At 29.0% G+C, this 18,322-nt stretch overlaps 1 protein-coding gene across 8 annotated transcripts in view; it reads right to left on the bottom strand.

Moving 5' to 3' along the window:
- The window catches only part of LOC115244580 (calcium/calmodulin-dependent protein kinase type II alpha chain), an 87,809-nt gene that overhangs the window by 43,732 nt on the left and 25,755 nt on the right, over positions 1-18,322 (bottom strand). For 6 of the 8 annotated variants that reach the window (XM_029822327.1, XM_029822328.1, XM_029822335.1 and 3 more), the window contains exon 10: positions 10,683-10,743. In XM_029822327.1, the coding sequence (XP_029678187.1) occupies positions 10,683-10,743 (61 nt within the window). The remainder of the gene's footprint in view (positions 1-10,682; positions 10,744-18,322) is intronic. The other 2 variants (XM_029822332.1, XM_029822334.1) reach the window with 1 other exon arrangement.

The following is an 18,322-nucleotide window of genomic DNA, read 5'->3' as shown; positions in this document are numbered from 1 at the left end:
TAAATATATATAAATTAAAGAGATAGGACATGTATGGAATTTTGGACGGAGGTTAGAGATGGGAAAAGGAGAGAGATAAGGTGATAATAAATGCTTGAAGGAGATTAGGAAAAGACTGAAGAGATGAGAAGTTATCAAGATGAGAGGGGAAAAGAAAAAAGTTTTTCAGGGAGAAAGGAGAGAGTAGCATGAAAAAGAGAAGAAGAAATGTCAAAATACGAAATTATGGAGAAAAAAGAGGCAGAAAGACGAGAGATGAAAAAAGTTCGTAGAATCCAGATATAATAAATAGTACGATAATATACGGTTAACATGAATTCGCAACTTTTTATACCAAATAGAATAATTCTACATATTGCCCAGTGCTTCCAAAAATTAAATAGTAAAAATGGGAATAACTTTGAAACATCAGGCAACGTTGAGCAGATCTCGCTTTGTGCAAAAAATTGGAAAAATCTATATGTAGTTATATAATTATAAATATTATTTCGCACTGAAAAACGCATCAAGTAACGCGGAGTGGATCTCATTTTGCGTAAAAAATAGCAAATTCACGTAAAGCTTCTTCCTTGTCTGCATATTTACTTTTCAATTTGTAGCATTCTTGAACTTCTTATAAAAAGATCTGTGTGTTTATTTAAAAACCACTTTTTTACCAAACTTAATTAACTTAATCATTGATTAACTTACAGGGCAATTAACATAAAATTTCTAATGATATAATTCTCGCACATAAGATAATAAGAATTTTGAAATTATGTTATTGGTCGTTCTATAAGTTAATGAACGATTAAATTAATCGGAGTTTGGTAAAAGTGATCCTAAATGTGTGTTTTTGTGTATGTATATGTGTTTGTGTGTATGTGTAAGTAGTAATCTATTCATATAAACTGTTCAATATTAAATTTTTTATTGCTTATTCACATATAAATCTTGCTTTTCATGCATCTTTATTTGTTAATAACTTTCTAATGAACAGACGACTGAAATCACCTAGGAAAAAAGTCCATACATAATCAATTATGAATATATTTGAAAGTTTTACATAAACTTTACAAAGTATATAATAATGAAGTGGATATAAAATATAAATTTGACATAATATTTAGCTTAATTAATCTTTATCTAGTAACTTTAATTTGATAGAGTTAAGTTACATTGTATTAAATTTTAAATTATTCCTTTATTTTTGAATTTATTATATTTCCTCTCTAAACCTACTTTTCTAAATTTTCCTTGATCTCATTCTCTTTCCTTGCCCTTACAATTTTCTTTATCCAGCTGATTCCTTCTCTCTTTTCCCTTAATAATTGATTTATTCTTGTACTGTTTCTTATTTCCACAATACAATTTGCTGTTAAATGCTACACAAGTTCTTTTCCTATTCATGCCAAAATTTATTTTGGAATTCTTTATTTCTACATCTGATTCTCGCAATAATTTTCTGAGAATTATGTTGTATCTGTTTTTGAGTTTCTGTATCTTTTTCAAATAACTTATGTACCAATCAATGCCTTCTTCTCTTAATCTTTTTACTTCTATCTCAAACATTCCATTCCTACGAAAATACATTTCTCTATCTGCTTCTTATTTATTTTTTTCCCTTATTTTTCTCTATTTCCCTAAAATATTCCTTCAATATATTATTACTTAAATTCTCTGTAATTTTCCCCTCAAATTTAATTGCTCTTTTACCTGTTTCTATTCTCAAAAGCTTTCTTTTTATTTCTTTCCTGAAAATCTATCATGGTATGTTCCAATCTAAACTTAGCGACTATTTCATAAATTTATCCTGGCACCTTTCCACTGTCTCGTATTCTTTCCATTTCCAAATTTCTGTTCCATACATTAAGATACTCTTTACCAAGTAATCAAATATCCATATATTTTTAAAGTCTCTGACAAATTTTCTTTGCTTTATGTCCCATACTTGTTTTATAATGCAGCCGTTTTAACCTTTATAGCCTTTTAAACTTTTTGATATGTCTATCTGCATTATTTTTTTGCAACGTAAAATATTTGATTATATATAGACTTTTTCCGGGATTTTTTGGATGTTATTTAGGATCATAATTGACAACATATATCAAGATGCAGATGTTACACTAACGTAAACATTCACCAAAAAGATAGGACTACTACATTTAAAAAAATACCTAATAAAAATTAGAATTGTTGAGATGAAACATAAATAGCATTTTTATCCGACGTCGCGCTTTTCTGTCGAAATAAAATTTTATTTTAGTCGGAAACTGCCACGAATCGATCGTCCCTCATGATTAATGTCATCGATTATATCGTGTGTCGTTTCTTGTAATCGAAGACTTGTGGGTACGCGGCATATCGTTCATCACTCGGTTCCTGCTTTATTATCAAGAATTGAGTAAAAACAAAAAAAAAGTTCAAATGTGGAATGGAGTACGTTGAGTTTGCACCTCCGACCCACTATGCGCATTGCGGTCTTCCATTGTCAAAAAAAGAAAAATTGGTCATAGATTAACGTGGAAAAAAAGAAATATACATATACATATATATACATATATATACATATATGTACACATATATATTAGAGAAAGAAAGAGAGGGAGAGAGAGATTTATTTGTCGATTACAATTGCTCGTGTTCTCTCAAAAGAAAGCATTGGCAGATGCAAATGATGGCTAGTTCAGGAATTTATGGATACATGAATTCGCCGGAAGCCGTTCAAGTTGTATGCGCGTTTTGGGATTTATAAATCTATATGTAATTCGCGCGGTTTATAGGATTCATAAACCCATACGTAATTCGCGCGATTCTGTTATTCACGGTAAAAATACGCGCGGTCTAAAATACATCAATTTACACACCGCCAAAGAGATTCATGGCCGTGAGAAAAATGCAACATATATAAATCTTGATTTAGTCATTTGTGCAATGGCCCCGAAAAGCACCATATAGATTGAATTAACATAAAACTTGTATTGCTAACTGATCAATAAATACATGTTAAAACCTTATAACTTCTGTTTTATTCATATATATCAACTATATATTTTATACGTATGCGTGAATGGACAACAATATACCAAGTCAATTAAGTGGAAAAACTGGCAAATATAAGAGCCAAAGTGCGTATTGGTGCGCAAACTTATTATTGTTAAATTTTAGTAATTGAGTAAAAACAAAAAAAAAGTTCAAATGTGGAATGGAGTACGTTGAGTTTGCACCTCCGACCCACTATGCGCATTGCGGTCTTCCATTGTCAAAAAAAGAAAAATTGGTCATAGATTAACGTGGAAAAAAAGAAATATACATATACATATATATACATATATATACATATATGTACACATATATATTAGAGAAAGAAAGAGAGGGAGAGAGAGATTTATTTGTCGATTACAATTGCTCGTGTTCTCTCAAAAGAAAGCATTGGCAGATGCAAATGATGGCTAGTTCAGGAATTTATGGATACATGAATTCGCCGGAAGCCGTTCAAGTTGTATGCGCGTTTTGGGATTTATAAATCTATATGTAATTCGCGCGGTTTATAGGATTCATAAACCCATACGTAATTCGCGCGATTCTGTTATTCACGGTAAAAATACGCGCGGTCTAAAATACATCAATTTACACACCGCCAAAGAGATTCATGGCCGTGAGAAAAATGCAACATATATAAATCTTGATTTAGTCATTTGTGCAATGGCCCCGAAAAGCACCATATAGATTGAATTAACATAAAACTTGTATTGCTAACTGATCAATAAATACATGTTAAAACCTTATAACTTCTGTTTTATTCATATATATCAACTATATATTTTATACGTATGCGTGAATGGACAACAATATACCAAGTCAATTAAGTGGAAAAACTGGCAAATATAAGAGCCAAAGTGCGTATTGGTGCGCAAACTTATTATTGTTAAATTTTAGTAATAAATGTGTATTAAAAATATACGTTTTGGACCGTTTTTTGGTCCATTTTCAGCACGGATAAAAATATATAAAAATTACATTGGAATTTTAAAACTTGACATATACAATATTTGTTGTTGTAGTTAAATTTTAAATTATTGCCACACGTGTATCCGTCGATGGTTTACAATATAATATAAATGTTTATATTACATTTTTAAAATATACATTTATTACTAAAATTTAATAATAATAAGTTCGCGCACCAATATCCGCGCCTTGGTTTTTATTTGCCAGTTTTCCTATTTAATTGTTAGTACTCTGAATCTATTGTTGTTATTATAGCAAGTCAATCTCATACAAAATTATAATACTTTATATATCGTATCTGTTATCATAGATGCGGTATATCTTGCAAGGATAAATTTATTTTACTTACATATGCGTGCAAAACACGCAATTATTTTTACAGATAATTCCTTAAAAGTCATAATATTTCGCAATGTGTCACGGACATAAGATGCAATTATCTCGCCATCAAAATAATTTTCTTTAACATATATCCATAGGAGAGAGACCAACGCAAGTAGGTATCGCTTCGGAGAGAACATGAGCAATTAGGATGTATAGTTATGTAGTAATCGGATTATAATGAATGAGCCTGCGAGTTTCCCTCGACGATTGATGATCGTTTGCGAAGAGGATCCGAAATCTACGACTACATACCCCAAAATATATGTTGTGAAATCTAATTGTGAAATGTGATTGTTGCTAACTATCATGAAACTTTCATAATAATATATGAGTATCATAATTTTCAAGAATTTCCGTTAATTATCGGCCGATAATTAACCGATTTTCAAGAACTTCCGGAAATTATTAGCCGAGCAGAAACTGCAGAGCGATGTAACAATTAAACGGTACAATAAATTTAATCGAGATATAATGTTGCAAACAAATTAAAGTTCTTATCCACAAATATTATGCAAATAATAAATTAATAAAAACAGAAAAAATATAATAAATAATTAATACGTATCTTAAAAATATAATTAAAGTATCATGAAATATCGAAGTTTCATTAAAGTTTTGTCTCTAATTGTAATTTTACACCCTGCAACTCTGTGTGTAACAACGAACCCTTTTACGTGCTTCGTTATGGATATTCACAATGATTAAAAGGATGAGAAAATTTTCTTCAGACTCGCGATCACATATGAAAGCGGGAGATTATATAGAATCAATCTGTAATGATTCATTTTGCGAAAATTGTATGCCAATTCCATATGTTTGTTTTAAATCACAGTCGATGCAAGCGTATACAGCTATGAAGTTTAAATAGAATTTAGATATGTATATTTATACATTTGATAGTGCAATTTTTATGTTTTTAAAATCTTGTTTAATTTCCAGGCTATTAAAATATAATCGTAAGTTTTTTACGCCACCATCGCGCGTTTTTTATTTTATTAATGTGAGTCACTGAAGTCATAATATTATTTTCCCAAATATTAAATTTGATACTTTTGAAAGTTATTAATTTATTTTTTGCGAGACTTTTTTTCTCAATCGAAGGGGCATAAAAATCAAGTCGAGCTAAACAAACCGTCAATCTTCTCGATTTGTATTTCGCTTGAAGTTTGTCGCAAGGCTTTTAAAAAATTTCCATAATAACAATGTACTAATAAGTTTCGAAAATAATAATCTTTTTTCCGAAAACAAAAAGTGCATTCAAGACAGGGAATAAAGTGGCGTGGCGAGAAAGAAAAGTTGAAAGAACTTCGAGTTTGAGAGTCGACTCAAGGCGATGAAATAAATTTAATTAAAATCAAAGTTCTCGTGCTTTGGCGAGAAAGAGAAAGGAGAAGAGCAGGGTAAGAAAGCTTAAAATGTGAGGACAAAGAGTTAATTGTTTCTCAGTTTTGCTTGAACAAAGGATTCGGACAGAATATACAACGAGGCGTGCGAAAAAGAACAGCTGTTATGTAAATAAAAACGATATCATTTCACTCGAGAACAATTTTCCATCATGAGATATAGAATCAAGTATCGGGAAAATATCCGATAAAAACGTGATGGAAAGATTTGAAGTATAAAAAAGTTATATAAAACGCGAGTTATATCATAGATCGATAAAGACGCTTCGTCGAATTGTTATGACAAATATAATTTTTTTAATATAACGCATGCGTTAATAATTGGATTATATAAATCTTCAAAAAAATTCTGCTAGTATCCTCTTTGTTAGGAGATTAAAAGATAAATATAGTATTGTATAAAAAAAGAACTGAATTTAATAAAATATCAAAGTTCGCAATCGAGATATTGTATGCATAAATTCCATGATTAAAGTTTAACAAAAATTATAGTATATGTTATACATAAGCCGGTATTCATAGTCCGTTCTTATATTTAAGATCGTCTTACGATCCCATTCAACCAATGAAATGGCCGCGTAGCAACTTAAAACCGTACTTAAGATGATCTTAAATATAAGAACGGACTATGAATACCAGCCGTACTCTTCTTGTTCTCAATCGTAACAAGATAAAGACATTTTAAAAATATTCTGTGATGAATAGTTGAATTGATTTCGTTTGTGTCGCGTTTTCAATCTTCGACAAATCAAAAACGGAAATCAGTTTTTTTCTCGATAAAAGAAAAATTTTACATTTTTTTCATAAATGTCGCGACAACAGATCTGTGAATCTATTATTCAGAAATCACGTCAAAATGAATTATCCGAAGTATCGAAACCTTGGAAATGTGTGAGCATGTTCTTGCAATTCAATTAAAGGTATAAAAAAAATATACATATATATATGTATGTATGTATGTATATATATGTATATATACTTTAACATTGATTATATATTAAGAGGTAAAACACACATGTTGTACAGATACATATTACATGTGTAGCATTGAATCTACAAAATGCAAGATACTCAGCTACTTGTCAATCTAAAAAGGAAAAGGGAGCGGAAGACGGGAATCAAGGCATATTCTAAAAATATCATCTTATTGTTAGATGGTAATATCATATATATGTACATACAATATATATGTGTATCTGTATAACTGCATATGTCGTACATAATGCGGCATATTATCTGTCGAATATCTATTACGAATGTAGAACAAGCCCGTATTTACTTATGCTAGTCGAGCAAATAAGAGCGATATGTGTGTGTGTATGCCTATGTGAATGCTTATTATAATCCATATTCGCATTCATCTCTTAAAATGACAATTCAATTTTTATTTTTAAGGAATTCTAAAGCGATTGTGCTGCACAAACTTGCAAACTGTTCTACTCTCTTATTTTATTATTTTATAATAATTTAACAGAATTTAAGTAGTTTCTTTTTATCCATTTATTTTAAATATTTAAGTTTTTATATTTGTTTCGTGTAAAAATATAAAACAGATTGTATAAGTAATTTATTGATATTTTTCTATTGATTCATAAATATCAGATGCTTATTGTCAGCATTAATAAAAATCAGAAAGCATAATTTTCTGCTTTAAATTTAGAGCTGCGCTGAATCCGTCGTTCAATAATTTCCAAATTGTAATATGACAAAAACATTTTTTAAATAAATATGATAATAAATATGACATATTGTATATGGCAACCTTTTAAATAATGATAAATATTATATAATATAAGAAAAAAAGTTATAAATAAAAAAAAAAGAAGAATATTATTTGTATTTTTAATATAATTGAGTTTTTTATACAATTATATTAAAACTTAAACCTCCAAATATATAAACCATATAGCTTTTTTTATTGTCCAAAATTAAGATCAAAAATATTTTCAATGTTTTTACTTATCTAAAAATTATAGTAATAGCTGAGTTTTCATTTAAATCCTTTGAAGATTTTCGCGTTTTACAGATTTTTCCTATTTCAGGATTAAAATTATTTGTATTTGCAATAAATCTAATTTTCGAAATTTATATTCTTGCATATAACACAATAATAAAATGAAAAATTAGAATAATATAAGATAAATGTTTACTTTTACACACACAGCGATGTTCAAAATATTTTTAGTTGATAGAAATATGTTGTCAAAGTCCATAATCTTAAGTAATCTTTAAAAGATTTTAGCTGTGACTTATTGTTTATCAAATTCATGCAGAACGAGATTTAAACGTAGACTAATAATAAAAAATTCAATATCTCGAACACAATTTATGAGTATTGCTATCCATATTATACATACATATTTAAACAAATGCACAATTCTTTATAGGGTGTTTCAAAATATCAAAAGTTGAAATAAAAAGTGAATATACATATAAACAAGGACGAAGGTCCACATAAGTTTGCAACTTTCAGTGCGAAGCAAGGTCTCCATTCCACATTGTTTGATGTGAAATAAGGTTTATATATATTGAAGATTATGTATTAAGGGTAAGACATAAATATATGCGAGGTTTTTAGAGATTAAATCCACTTTAATTAAATTTGTGTTAAGTTAATGAAGGTACAAATCAAGAGGTGACGCCTCTTCCCGGTCCATATATTTACTTTTTGCCTTTAATAATAATACTTAATGTTCAGTTTTCAGTTAAAGTCTTTCAAGTAAATCTATGTTATGAGAAACATTCGAATACCCGAACTTTTATTTGCTCATAACTTTTTAAGAAACAATAAGTGACAATTAAAACTTTTGAAAGTTACTTACAATTTGTCAGTTGCTCACTGTCAGGGACTTTGACAACATTTGTCAGACAAAAGACATATATATATATATATATATATATATATATATATATATATACACACACACACATGTATATATAATCCTGTCTATGTAAAGATAAATATTTACCTAAATAATTATTATTTTATGTGTGTGTTGCATTATATTATCTTGATTAATTTTTTAAATCTTGGTTGTTTATTTTTTTATTTTAATTATTATTAATTCTCATGTAGAATATAAAAAGATAAATTTATAAACAAAAGTTATTGTTAATCAACATTGTTGCAGCACGCTTTATGACGAGCACATCGAATGGATTGATTATTCTATGCTGATTTTCATTTGAATTCGAACTGTATAATAAATCCAATATGTTTCATGAAACTGGAAACCATATGATATCCGATGCGATCTGACTATCAATTACATGGCGATTAATTTATAAAAATTTAATTTTTGTATATTAGTTATAATACATTTATATTTAAGGTCAATAGTAATAAATTCGAAATCTTTTGCAGAGTTATAAAAATTTAATCTGTGTCAATAATCTTGTCTTTTAATTTATAAATTAATAACTAGTTATATAGTCAATTTTTGATAAAAATAAATATAATATATTTAAATTATACGTACATTTTATTATTAATTTTATTTTTCTATATAAGATGCTATTATTACAAGTTAAAAAAAAAAGATATTTATTAATATAATTAAATAAACTCTTTTGTAAATGAATAATAATTTCTTGAACAAACAATAAGATTTGTTCATAAAAACATTTAAATGTGTGCACCAATTTTATAATTATTTGAATGTTATTGAGTTACTCAGAAATTTACCAATGTTGTTACAATTTTTATAATATCCGCAATATAATGAATAATCAAATATATATGGCGATTAAGAAAATATTTCGAAGACAATAATGATATACCTAGTTTCTACCAAACGATTATTTGCCTGATTTGTATCGAGTGGCGACATGATAACAATGATGATTAAATGAAAGGGAAAAACTGCTTGAGTGCATTGTGACGACAATTTGAATTACCCAGAACCTTCTTGCGATAAATATGTACGCAAAGAAAAAAAGCTTCGATATATTTGTTCAATTGCAAAGTATTTTTCTTAATCCTTTCGCTATTCTAGACAAGTATATAGATTTAGAAGCGAGAAACAACTTCATAAAACATTTATTTTCTTATTTTGTAATATTGTTATTTTGCACTACTTTACATAGACATAAAAAATCTTTGAGATATGTCATAATTATAATATTATAATTTTTATTTTGTTCAATAACTTTAAAAAGATTCAGCATAACGAAAGGATTTAAAATTCATCATTTGTCTTTATAGCAAAAATTATGTTTATTTAATATAAACGACTAAGATCTTGTTTTCTGGGTAACATACCGTGGTTTTTGCAGGATATGAAGTGCGTGCCATATGCATTGGCTATATGGGGTAGATGGGAGCTACACGAAGTAGATGGAAACACATCGTATCACGATAATCAATGTGCCGAACGAGCGAAGATGAAACGCGATTGTTTGCTTGATAAGCGCCTAATTAACTGTGAACTTGCATCGACGATGATTTTCGGAGAATCGATCATTGACGCGTTATGATATAATTTTCCGATTTCCTGTTCAACCTCGCTCCTTCGATTACCTAATATAAGAGAATGTCAACAAAAGGACTCTAATATACTTCTGTGCATGAGCAAAAATATATACAAGTGCTCCATTCTGCAATCGTTTCTATGAATAAATATTTTATGATAAAATGACAAATTTAACTATGAAAATATTGCACACACGATTGCACGATGAAGTAACTTTTTTTTTTGGAAAAAAAAAGCGAAAAGGCAGATAAATATATCCTCTACATGGCGAGAATGCAAGACGAATCGAGGATAGAGGGAAGTTGCATGACTCGGATGTAAAGGGATGAATTCGTATATAGATACACGGGGAAACGTCAAGTTTCATAGGAGATATAAAAGTACTATCTGTCGTAGACCGTATAGAGCGCTGAAGAGGGCCGGAGGTACTTACCCTGTGCATCATACTTACTGGAAAAATTTCGCGTTGCCAGCATAGTCGTCAATATAGCGCCCTGCAAGTGAAAAAGAAAGATGATTATTATCAGCCGCTCCAACAAACATGAACATAATAAGTCCGTGATAACGAAACAAACTTGTTTTCTCTTGCCAACAAATATCAAATATTTCAGAAATATATGATATATATTAATAATATAAGTAAAATAAGAAATATAAAATAAGAGAAACTTTTTTGTCACTGAATTTCTCCTAATATGACATTGTTTCTCAATCACTTAAATCTGATAATCTGAAGTTAATATAATATACAATATATGTGTTATTTTTAATGATTTTTTTATATTGCTACTGTATAGAACATTTAGAATTTGTTAAATTCGGCATTGATTATATATTGTACATGCCTATTCAACGTATTATATTTTGTATATATGATTACATATAAATAGATTGATTCCACAATCCAAAAATTTCAGAAAAATATATATAACCATTCCTTATAATTTTATAAATGTTTTATATGACTTTGATCTTACAATTTCTCTATTATGTCAATCTTGACAAATTAAAGATGAAAGTTGTAAAAAAAAGTTATTTTAACGTATGATATATAATGTGTGACGCTCTAGAAAAATGTTATTCTATTGAAAATTAATCACAATTAATTACAATTATATTCTCAGAATTTTCAACTCTCGAAACGAGTCAATTCAAATTAAGCGTGTACATAGTTATGGTGAAAGTTTGAAGAATCCAAAATATCACGTTACAATACGACAGCCTTTAATTTAATTAATTATAGGAAATAATTCTTGAGCAAGCAATAATTACAACTCGCGAAAAATATGTCCTAATTTTGTTTTGATTAATGATTTATTTTACGATAGTCTCTGTTCGCACGATTTAGGAAAAAAAATTCGCTTTTCCATGTATGATTTAAAATTGCCACGGATTGATTATTAATTACGGATTTCATACATTTCACAATCGTTTGACCTTTTTACGTTACTGGATTGCTATTTTTCTCTCCTGAATCAGAAACGTTCGAATTAATCGTGCTAGAGATGCCATACAAATGAGCAGCTACAATATGCGTGGAAAATTACTCGTATTTTAACGAATATTAGTTAATTAACTTTTCCTCATAATTTAAATAAGTTTTTAATAAATGGCAAATATATATGGTATATTAATAATCAATGTGACAAAAGATAAAACAGCTAACTTTCATCTTATCAAAGTGTTATTATAATAGATGTTCTGTTTTTTCTATAATACTAATAATGTAAAAACATTGACTATGTTTTTATAAAATCATTTATATATCTTGCATCTTGCTCTTTTTTTGTTGTTCGATTTATATTGTATTAATTTATATTTGTATTTGTTGCTTTTTTGAGAGTTCTTGGTAATGCTTATTGAAAGTCATCCGACTTATTCAAATCGGATGTTGCAGTTTTCAATTAGTACGAGGTGTCTCTCAATTTCATTGATCTAAATAATTCTATGTTATCTTACCAAAGTTTATAACAACAGCATTAACCATAAAACAATATAAGCAATTTTCGTAAGAACATCATCGTCGAAGATTGTCATTATCAATACTCATTATTATTTCCTTTTACCTTTTTCCTTCGTCAAAATCAACGTGAAAAATATTGCATTAATTGTTAGCCGTTATCTGATGCTGATTGGAATTTAATTACCTTTAATTACTTTGCATGCGAGTGAACGAAGGATGTCGCTAAACTTTCTCACTTCTACTCGGCATTTGCACTTTTATGAGCCAAGCTTTAATCAGTATTCAGCTTCGACGTCGCTGCCATTTTTACATATTTGGCCAATTACGTTTTTATTGCGCACCTTCTGCCGCTATAGAAGTAATAAACGGTAATAAACAAGGGTGGAGAGAGGAAGGCACACGCAAAAGCCCAGACACACCGTAACAGTCATCCGTGATACAGATACTGACGTATCTGTAAGGCATTTTCATATTTTCCAATCCAACAAATAATCGCTAGAAGACAATATTTATCAACTAGAAAAATATGTGACATGTGAGTGGTTATATCGAGAATCAAACTCTTTCGCTTTCCGGGCAATTATTCTTACCACTGAGCTATTCAGACTACACATCTTATGCCACTTATAAGATAATATACGACTTCAAAACGAATGACGATTCAGCTTTATTTGATCCGTCGCCTTATAGATGCAGCACCAACTGCCACGAAGAAATCCACGCTAAGAATAGTTATGATGTAACTTAAAAGAGATGACGATTTCTTTGTCGCCAGTTGATAGCTGGACTATGAATGCTGGGCAAACAATTGCATGAAACTCTTAGAGGAGATGTGTATGATCCGGACTCTTGATGAATTGCAAGTGGTCATCCTACAAGAACTCTCTAATATATAGTAAAATCCTCCATCGTTTTTCGCGTAGATATTAATATTTCTTGGAATGGGCATATAACGCAGTCACGACCTCCAACGCTAATTTCATTAAGTTAACACAGGATGTGATAACAAGGCCCGCAAAAGAAAAAGTGTGTATCAGAATTCATCAATTCCTTAATAATGGTTGGTATTTTATAACAGAAAAAAAAAAGATAAAATATTCTAATATTAATTTTTTCAATTTAAGCGCAACGTGAGTTATGATACTAAATATAGAATGTTTCAATTGCTATTGCAAATACATAATTCATGAATTTTCCGTACATGTTGTTATTGCATAACATTGAAATGGAATAAAATTATTATTAAACATGCACGTAATGCACGTTAGCTTTTCGAATTTACTATAAAATTATTATGATTATTAAAGTATTACAAAAACTGCATTATAATATTGATAAAAATAAATTACTGTTATTGTTTCTGCATCAAAATTAAATAAATAAGATATTTTTATTATCTAAAAAAATTCTTAAAGCATTATTATTATTATTGTGTAACTTTGTCACTAATTGATAGTAATAAAACAATTTTTCGTTAATCAATAAAAAAAAATAGGTACATTTATTATTAAATTATATTTTATCAACATGTTCATTATTCTGTATTCAATATGTTCATAAATAAATTAAGCTTTAATAGAAACAAGTCAAATTAATTTCAGGATTTGCAGATAATTTCTCGGAGCTTGCTGCCTCTCTGTTCACTCATTTAATTCATTTTATCAAAGGGTCGCATTATAATTAGTATACAATTTTTGAACAGGCCTCGCACAAAAATACAATATTTAATTTGCCGGTCTCGTACAAAAATATGATATCGCGGTAGCCAAATAAATGTTAATTATTCAAACGCCCAATTATAATTGCGTCGCGTTGATATAAGCGATCCCGTATCTGATTGATTTCGCATATACGCTTTCGCCGAATATTATTACGATAATTTTTGATAAAGCTCAAATTATCTATTTAACACTTAATTACATCATTGATTTTATTAGTTAATAAATAAATTTTTGTTAATAAATTATTTTTTTTTAAATAAATAATTAGCAATAGCTAAAATCTTTTCAAGATTACTCAGAATCATCATCTTGATAACGTATGTTGAAATTAGGTATATTTTCTGTTTACTTTCTTATATATTCTCAGCATAGTTTAAAAATTATTGGACTTTAATATAAAATATTTCAAAAACAATAAGAAATTGTGCTGGCTGATTCCAAGCGGAAATTACTGAAGAATGAACCCGCTCTAATATATGTCAAGGCCAAGATGATCCATGCTGCGTAAGTTTTTGTAAAGAATTAACTCCGAAAATTTATAAAAATTGAAAGAATTAATATATATTGATAATTTCTTAGCAAATATTTAAGATAGCATTTTTCAGAAAGATAATAGAGTTCACGTTTGTGAAATTAAAAATTAAGAAAACACGGATTATTAACACAAGCCGACAAAAAAAAGAATTTGGTCAAGTAACTCTGATCAGAGTAGATGTTTCTTATAGATTTCTGGCCACAAAAAACAATGCCGCTGTTCAAATTACTCCATCACGTCAGATTTTATAATTATTTTAAATTTTAAAATGAAAAATCACTGATTTCTCATCAAAAATCTATAAATAACACCTACTCTGATTAGAGTTACTTGACAAAAATTTTTTTTGTCGGCCTGTGTAATTATTGTAATAAAAAATTCAACCAATAATATTGAAAATAATACAGATTGCATTATTAAATTACATCCTCCCGATATAAAAACAAAATCAAAGCACCATCTAAATTCTAAACAAACAGAAACAAATGGAAAATTTTACGCTCTTTTATAGTCAATTAAATTTAAACTCTTTGAGAGGGATAGGATTTATCCTCGCACATGTCTCAAACTCTCGACGCATTTCGATAACGGCAAGTGAATGTGTCACATATGTAGCACCAATAAAAAATGGTACTCTCTCGCTCTCGTACATTGCATGTGCAAGTGTACTGTGATTGCAACAACAAGTGGAATCGTACTACTTCGATGCGTACTATTGTTTAATTGCCAGTGACTCTTGTCGAACACAGGGCTGTAGGTAAAACAACGCCCATGGGATAGAGAAACATTATCGGTTCCTAACAGAACCGCTGTCACTGACCAAAGCTGCAAGAGTTTATCTGTTAGAAAACCGGATTATAACGACCGTTTTAAAACAACTTTTGTTGGTAATTTTAACAAGAGCTCCGTATATATCATATATTATATATTATATTTTTTCTAAATTTTTCAGAAATTCCGCGCAAAATTTTCTAAATCATAGATAGTAAAGGCTCAATTAAAACAATTGTTGAGTGTTTTACATTAACATAATCGTACTTTTTGACTTATAAACCATTGAGAATGGTATGCTTTCTCTCATATATAACAATTAAAAGAATTATTAAAATAAAACCTACACATATTTTTTTATTTAAAATTTTTTTTCTATCTAAACAACATGTTCACCAAAAATTTGGTAAATTTTTTTTTAAATATTATACATACTGATATGTATTTGGGAATTGATTGCTCTTATTCAATAATGACTTTCAAGAAAGAATCGATAAGTTAAATTTAATACCGCTGGTTATCACGCTTTGTATTGTTCTAATTTTATAGATGTTCGTAACACGCAGATTGAATCGCTCGAACGATATCTAGACCGCAAAGCAGATCGAAAGTACGTGATAGGCGAGCATAATGGATTTTGCATCTGCAAACAGTCGAGGATAATATACCAGATTTTGCGATCAGTTAGAATACTTTAAAAAAAAAGTCAACAAAGGCGTCTCTCAAGACAGTACACACGCACCAGTTGTGAAAAATGTATATTACTGTAAAAAACTATTACAAAATAGTGTTATTTTAATCTGTATAAAACAGTGTTATTTTAGTTTTGAAAGAATTGTTATATTAAAAACGAATTATTGTGCAAAATAGTTGTTTTAATTTCCTACAAAGAAATAATATTATAAAAAAATTGCGCCCCCCCAACTAAGAATACACTAAAAATAAAAACACACTAATTCATTAATTTTTTTAAATAGAAACATTTTAACCAAAAGAATGTAGTACAAAATAGTTGCTTTAATTTCTTACAAAAATAACAATATTGAAATTTAAAAATTTATCCAAAAAATAAACATTAAAACAATACAAAATAAAAATTTTTATTTACAAAATTTAGCACTGTCAATTCCATTATTCAGCTTAGCAACGCCAAGATTAATAACGGAGCGCACTTCAAATCTCAAATCTCAGCTAGCACAATCTTCTGTCACACAAGAGCATGAATCATACAAAATTATCACTACATTTCTATTGCATATGTTTTGTGCGTGTATATACGTGTACGTCTAGCACGACGACGGTGTCGATAACGGCAAGTGAATGTGTCACATATGTAGCACCAATAAAAAATGGTACTCTCTCGCTCTCGTACATTGCATGTGCAAGTGTACTGTGATTGCAACAACAAGTGGAATCGTACTACTTCGATGCGTACTATTGTTTAATTGCCAGTGACTCTTGTCGAACACAGGGCTGTAGGTAAAACAACGCCCATGGGATAGAGAAACATTATCGGTTCCTAACAGAACCGCTGTCACTGACCAAAGCTGCAAGAGTTTATCTGTTAGAAAACCGGATTATAACGACCGTTTTAAAACAACTTTTGTTGGTAATTTTAACAAGAGCTCCGTATATATCATATATTATATATTATATTTTTTCTAAATTTTTCAGAAATTCCGCGCAAAATTTTCTAAATCATAGATAGTAAAGGCTCAATTAAAACAATTGTTGAGTGTTTTACATTAACATAATCGTACTTTTTGACTTATAAACCATTGAGAATGGTATGCTTTCTCTCATATATAACAATTAAAAGAATTATTAAAATAAAACCTACACATATTTTTTTATTTAAAATTTTTTTTCTATCTAAACAACATGTTCACCAAAAATTTGGTAAATTTTTTTTTAAATATTATACATACTGATATGTATTTGGGAATTGATTGCTCTTATTCAATAATGACTTTCAAGAAAGAATCGATAAGTTAAATTTAATACCGCTGGTTATCACGCTTTGTATTGTTCTAATTTTATAGATGTTCGTAACACGCAGATTGAATCGCTCGAACGATATCTAGACCGCAAAGCAGATCGAAAGTACGTGATAGGCGAGCATAATGGATTTTGCATCTGTAAACAGTCGAGGATAATATACCAGATTTTGCGATCAGTTAGAATACTTTAAAAAAAAAGTCAACAAAGGCGTCTCTCAAGACAGTACACACGCACCAGTTGTGAAAAATGTATATTACTGTAAAAAACTATTACAAAATAGTGTTATTTTAATCTGTATAAAACAGTGTTATTTTAGTTTTGAAAGAATTGTTATATTAAAAACGAATTATTGTGCAAAATAGTTGTTTTAATTTCCTACAAAGAAATAATATTATAAAAAAATTGCGCCCCCCCAACTAAGAATACACTAAAAATAAAAACACACTAATTCATTAATTTTTTTAAATAGAAACATTTTAACCAAAAGAATGTAGTACAAAATAGTTGCTTTAATTTCTTACAAAAATAACAATATTGAAATTTAAAAATTTATCCAAAAAATAAACATTAAAACAATACAAAATAAAAATTTTTATTTACAAAATTTAGCACTGTCAATTCCATTATTCAGCTTAGCAACGCCAAGATTAATAACGGAGCGCACTTCAAATCTCAAATCTCAGCTAGCACAATCTTCTGTCAAGAGCATGAATCATACAAAATTATCACTACATTTCTATTGCATGTGTTTTGTGCGTGTATATACGTGTACGTCTAGCACGACGACGGTGGTGACGTTTCTTAAAGGAAAATTTTCACATTGAGACTTTAGCTATCGATTAGGCTTATTAAGAATTGTATGTACATATTATCTTAAGGTAGGTACTCTCAACTAGTCGATTCGCGTATAGATACACCGAGTGTCTCTCTGTTGCTGCGTGTGAATTTAACATGAGACACTACCGTGTCTTTGATGAGAATTTGCGCAGTTACAGTCATACATTTCCATATAACCGTATGCTTTAAAATTAGCAGTTGATAATCGCGGATCATACAAACTTTGATCTCTTGACAATTCTCGT

This window comes from Formica exsecta, unplaced genomic scaffold (genome assembly GCF_003651465.1).
Source record: "Formica exsecta isolate Colony F162 unplaced genomic scaffold, ASM365146v1 scaffold82, whole genome shotgun sequence".
NCBI lineage: Eukaryota > Metazoa > Arthropoda > Insecta > Hymenoptera > Formicidae > Formica > Formica exsecta.
Note: the sequence above shows the minus strand (reverse complement) of the source record. Positions and strands in the feature narration are given on the sequence as shown.